The 6,300-nt window shown below is 41.0% G+C and overlaps 1 protein-coding gene across 1 annotated transcript in view; it reads right to left on the bottom strand.

Moving 5' to 3' along the window:
* Positions 1 to 1,218: 1,218 nt before the first annotated feature.
* LOC119412964 (T-box transcription factor T-like) overlaps positions 1,219 to 6,300 on the bottom strand; it is a 6,551-nt gene continuing 1,469 nt past the window's right edge. The window contains exons 2-4 of the mRNA XM_037679975.1: positions 2,420 to 2,595; positions 1,563 to 1,685; positions 1,219 to 1,330 (exon numbers count right to left, since the gene is read on the bottom strand). Coding sequence (XP_037535903.1) covers positions 1,219 to 1,330; positions 1,563 to 1,685; positions 2,420 to 2,595 — 411 coding nt within the window. The remainder of the gene's footprint in view (positions 1,331 to 1,562; positions 1,686 to 2,419; positions 2,596 to 6,300) is intronic.

Here is a 6,300-nt window from a genome sequence, read left to right on the forward strand (position 1 = left end):
CCAACAAACCATCCATCCATCCATCCATCTGTCCATCCAACATCCATCCATCCATCTGTCCTTCCATCCATCCATCCATCATCCATCCAACCATCCATCCATCTGTCCATCCTTACATCCATCCAACCATCCATCTGTCCATCAATCAATCCATCCATCCATCCATCCATCCATCCATCCATCCATCCATCCATCCATCCATCCATCCATCCTTTCATTCATCCTCCCATCTGTCTGTCTGTCCATCTTTCTGTCCTTCCATCCTTCCATCTGTCCGTCCGTCCATCCATCCATCCATCCATCCATCCATCCATCCATCCATCCATCCATCAATCCATTTTGGAGGTAGCTTTTCATGGAGATAAGCTCTGAATATCTCTCTTTCCAAAACCCTCCAGCTCATTTTGGGGGGTCCTAATGTATCCCGATGCCAGAGCAGGTATTTAATCTCTCAAACAAGTTGTGGGTCTGCCCCAGTGTCTAATCCCATTGGGGTGTGTCTGGATAATCTGCAGAAGAAGCATCTCTCAGACTCCCCAATCCACTTCAGATGACTCCTTTTGATGCCGAGCAGCAGCTCTGATCCAAGCTCCCTCTGAAGAATCAGGAGAATCCCTCTGGGGTGTCTCTTTAACTTCTGGCACCCTGATGTTGACGTACAACCGTTGCCATGGTAATGGACTCACTTCCCGCTGAGTGCTCAGACTCTGCCTTCTCAAAGTTGGACATGGTGACCAGATCAGGTCAATCCACCGTTCAACAGTTCTCCCAGTCCAGGTCAGAAGGTCCTCACTAAGTCAAGCACTGTCTGGGACAAGGCACACTTTCCTTTTGTGAGTTGTCAAGTGGTTTGCTAGAAACTCCTGGAAGCCGAAAGTCCTTCTACATGCCCAGGTTTTTATTTCTACAACCACAGCAGCCGAAGTTCTTTTGACAATCCTACAACAGTCAGCTGCTTGAAGCCTAAAGGTTTCTTCAGCCTTCATGACCACTGGGATCATCAGAGGGTCCTATGGTTGTTGCCACAACAGACACCAACAGCTCTGAATACGGATCAGCAGCACATACACTGCTTATAAACGTAATAAATGGTTTGTTAGGACACAGAAACGGTTTTGGCTGGAATAAAAAAACCCAGTTCCAGTTCTATCAATCGTCTGGACACTGATTCTAAAGACCACGGTCTAAATTAAGTGACTTTTTGATGCAACAAAACATTCATGGACGTTCATGGAAGCTCACCTGGCTGTAGTGAGACTTCTTTCTCTCTATCTTAGAGTCTGAATCTATTTGGACCTGAGTCAGCGAGGAGTTGTCAAAAGTCTTTGACCTGCAGGCGAAAGGTTCAACACAGAGAGGCTGAACAACAAACAGAACCTTGAACAAACAGTTAAAAGAGACAAAGTTGTTCCAAACTTTTACGAGTGAGACAGAGCGAGACGAATAAATGTCACCATGTAAGCTCAGATTTGTTTTAGCCTAGTTATTTAGGCATTACTTAACATTCTGCAGAGCAATCATCCATAAAACAATGTTATAAACAAATAAAAGTTGCTGTTCACCTGAGTAGCTCGGGCTTCCTCCTGCCTGAAGGCTCCTGCTGGTCCTGATCAGCAGCCTGCACAGACTCTCCAACCATCCTGCCATAACTCTGCTGCTCCTCCGTCCCATTCTCAACATCAGAACTGCACAGGAAAATAAGACGGATACAATAATCAGCGTAACTCAACCCACCAATTACCTCACTCCGTTACTACCATCAGGATTGAAAAGGAAGAGGGAATTAAGAAGAAGAAGCAGAACTTAACAATTTGTTAGAAATTAAGTCCTTGTTTACACAAGTTTTGTGTTCATGACAATCACCTGATTGTTTGGAGGCGTGGCTTAGAGATTATCTCCAGCCAATCAGCACACGGCTTTATCACTTATTCAAATAGCCACACTCTTCATGTCAACAGTGAGTAATGACTGTTAAACATGCACAGCTAATGATTTATAAAATACATTTCAGAGTGAAAACTGTTTTTGCAACTTTAGGGACGCTTAGCTCAGCAATCGTATTTAAGCCGTTCTGTATTTTGAGTTATTGACATCTGCAAGGCCCTAAATATGTTAAAAGCTGCTGTAAAATCACCAAGTCCACACTTGTCTTGTTGCACGTTCAGTTTGATGTTTACAAATGATGGAAACGTTTTAAACGTGATGGATGAATTTTAGAAGCGTAAAGTGTGAAATTGCACCACCGAAATGCAGTATTCTAACTTTTAATTCCTAAAATATCGGTCTTACAGTTCCTGTAATGCAACCTTTTGTAATGTAGTTGTTTATCTGTAAACACAACTGTTGCTACAACAAAACCAACAACAGAAAAAGTGGTTTAGAAATCCACGTTTGACTGTATTTAGAGTCCCAAACTCACTGATAGTCTCTCTCCTCCTGTATGGCAGCTACTCTGTGGGCCCTCCTGACATCCTCCTGACACGTCTGCTGTTCTGTCATCCCGCTCAGAGGATCCTGCAGTCCGATCCTGTCCCAGGCCCTGCTGGTAGAACTGAAAGGTGAGCCTGCAGCCTGATCCACTGCTCCTTCACCTACCTGTGGAAGTGTTTACTTGGCCCCCCTTAGTTTTAAATGTCCCGGCCAATCAGAAGGCAGGACGAGGTGGAGCGCAGGAGCAGGAGTGAATTTGAACCTTTGATCGGTTGCATGTTACACAGCTTTGTTTAGATAGTGAAGGCTCAGTTTTGAAAAGATATTCTGTTTTGTGGACAGCCTGAAGATGCAGCTATCAACTTGGAAAAGGGGGAATTTTTTTGTACAACTTAAATATTCGTTTATCGGGACTTCCAATAGGATCAGCTTTGATGTTTGGTGTTTTCATGTTTTTTATCCTTCACGCTCCTTGTCCTAAATGATGACGAGGGAGGATGAGAGCAGGAGCGTTTGTGTTACAGTTAAAAAAGTCTGGTCTACAGAAATGTGGCCTCGATTTCAGTGAAATGTTTGCACTGAAATGATCAGATTCAGCAGCAGTTAGTGTTGTCTGTGTGGCCTGTGAGTAGGGTCGTGTGGAGTGTGTGTGAACAGTCAGTATCTTACCCAGAAGCAGTGTTAGATGTTGTAATATTGTTAAAAACATTTGGGACTTAGCCGAGCCTAAAATGCTAATCACTGACTCTTTAAGGTAAAAGTAAGATTTACAATAATAAATAAATAAAATAAATGTGAGCTGGTTTTATTAAACGTACTGGAGTTAAACTTTATTTGGTTGGCATTTTTATATAGTCAAAAAAATTAAATAAGAGTAACATATTTTAATAGTGCTGCATCTGTTTAAAATCCAATAATAATCTAAAATTATTGAGTTTTGTAACTCTAGTATTTAAGCAAGTGGCACGGTGGCGCCGTGGTTAAAACGGTCACCTCTAAGCAAGAAAGACGCCTCCTGGCCTTTCTGGGCAAAGTCTGGGTGTTCCCCTCTTGCATGCAGGTATTCTGGTTTCCTCCTGCAGACCAAAAACATGCATTCATAGACTTGAGACCTGTCCAGGTTGTCTCTGTCTCTCGCAGTGAGTTATGGAGAGACACCAGCTCCATGCAACCTGAAAGAAGAAATGGGAAAAGAAAATGGATGGATGGATATTCAGAAAAAACAAGGAGTGGCTCGGAATCACCTTTATGTTATGGCCTGGCCACTCCTATACAGGCGTAACATAAATTGGGGGCTCGTCCGGGATCCAATCCCTGTTCAGCTCCTTTGGTTTTCCAGTCCAATCGCAGCTGGCTACCTGAACATCAATCCACACACACACACATCAGATTCACACTCACACACAAATCTATGCTAATGCTAACCTCTTATCTTGCCTTGTGGTTGAAGGAGGATGTCTTCCAGACCTTATTTACACCTCGGGTCAGTTTGGAACTAAATAACCTAACTTGAATGTTTTTGAACTGTGTGAGGAAACTTGAAATGTAACTTTCTTGTACTGTTTAATTTCCCAACAGTTTCACTGTCACATTCACCCTTATGTGGTCAGAGGCTTCACGTCACAGCAACAAGAACCAGGGTTTTAATCTCTACTGAGGCCTTTCTGAGTGGAGTTTACACTTGAGCGGGAGAGGCTTTTTTCCACGTGCTCCGATTTCCTCCCACAGTCTAAAAACATGCATGTTCAGTAATTCTAAACGGACTCTTTAGGTGTTGATGTGTCCGTGCATGGTTTGTGTGTGTGTGCTGCACTGTATAATGGGACTCAGCCTAAAGTGCTGTAACCCTACACCTCTGGCCTGCTGTCTCCTTCCTGTATGAGCAGTTCACTAGAAATTGTGAATCACAAACTGAGATCTTTTCACATCTTTTATTGCAGCAAAAAATGTTTCAAAATGTATAAAATGATAGGAAATAAAAAAGAGCAGTGCTAAAAAAAAATGCATCAGTGATCATAAATCCCTCAGTTGACATATTCCGGTAAATATTCAAATGTACATTACTGCGTGCAGCCGATACATTCTGCCTTCGTTTTGTTACAACAGACTCCTGGATTCTGCAACAATTCTGCATTCTCTTTTAAACAAAATTTAATGCTGAGATTGCTTCCTCTCATTACGACAAGCCATAGTTTTTATAAATAATTGCTGAACATTTGCATCTTCACTGCAGCCCTACAGGATGTTGCATGTGTGGTGCGTCAAGCTGTCACCATCTAACATGAGTTCAAGGGAAGAAAACATGACAAACTACTAAATCATTTGCTTACAAACACGGTTTCTCTTACGTTTCCACGAAGGACGATTTAAAGGCGAATAATGATCGTTTTACAGCCGCTATTTTTGATTTCCAGCTTTAAAATTTGTTTAGTAAGAAACAATTTTCCTTTAATGTAGCATAAAACAAACAAAGCCTCAAAATCTTTGGTTCACCTCCGGGTGAATATATTCTGGGCAACAAGGAGAGGAAATTCTTACTCTGCAGGTTAAAGGCATGAAGACACATCAATGAGCTGCATATCATCAATAATGAGAAAAATAAATATAGCTACCGTACAGCTGCAAAATGACTTAACCTATAAAACATTTGTTCAAATGATTAACATTTAAAAACAGTATGACTATAAAATATGTTTCTTTTTCATCATCAATGAGCTGAACTTATGTTGCAAAAACAAAATATATGTTTCTTTTAAATATCAGGGCAGCATCTGTCAATAAAACATAAAAAAATGAGTAAATAAAAATAAACAGCATTTAAAACCATACAGCTGATTGAGCTTGTTCCTTATGCAAAACAATGATTTTTAAATACCTTTTTTAAAATAAAAACATGATTACTTTCAGATTTTTTGCAAAATTAATAGGAATGTGCTATAAATGATTACAACATTTTACATTGAAAAGCCTATATAGATCATTTTAGTTAATGTTTTTTTTGTTTACTGGTTTTAGGTTTAAAAGCACCAAAAATCTGGACAAATGACAAAAAGAATGTCTGAACAACTTTAAATCTAATCGCGTCACTGAAGATTTTTAAAGCTCCCCCCCGTCAGCTTTGTAGTGCGTTTCCAGAACAACAAACACAAACAGGAAGTTGTTACAGTTTTGGTTTTACAGCTTTGAGAAATAAAAGTCTGTGCAGAAATATCAAAGTCTGGCCTTTCAAACCAAAAGACACCAAATCTAAAAAAAAAAAAAACACTTTTAATTTGCTGCTTTGCAAAAAAAAAATCGGATTGGTTTTGTTGCGTAAAAAGAACCAAACTGCCACAAAGTAAAGAAATTTCTGGGCTGAAACGTTGTAAAAACACTTTTTGATTCAGGACGGATCGATTTATGGATCATGTAAAATATTTAAAGTTGTACTTGATTTGCAAAATTTAACAGCATCAACACAAATACATTTATTTAAATCTTTTAATATATAACTGGGGCAACACGGTGGCACAACTGGTAGAACTGCTGCCTCTCAGAGAGCAGGTCCTTGGTTCAAATCCCGGTCCGGGGCCCCTCTGGGTGGAGTTTGCATGTTCAATCTGTGCATGTGTGGGTTTTCTCCGGGTACTCCGGTTTCCTCCCACAGACTAAAAACATGCATGTTAGGCTGATTGGTAACTCTAAATTGTCCCTAGGTGTGAGTGAGGGAGTGAGTGGTTGTTTGTCTCATTTGTCTCCATGTGTCCCTGTGATGGACTGGAGACCTGTCCAGGGTGTCTCCGCCCCTCGCACAGCAATGGCTGGACATGGGCACCGGCGACCCCCGTGACCCAAAAAGGAATAAGTGGGTAAAGATAATGGATGGATGGA

This window comes from Nematolebias whitei, chromosome 8, assembly GCF_014905685.2.
Source record: "Nematolebias whitei isolate Nwh7 chromosome 8, NemWhi1, whole genome shotgun sequence".
NCBI lineage: Eukaryota > Metazoa > Chordata > Actinopteri > Cyprinodontiformes > Rivulidae > Nematolebias > Nematolebias whitei.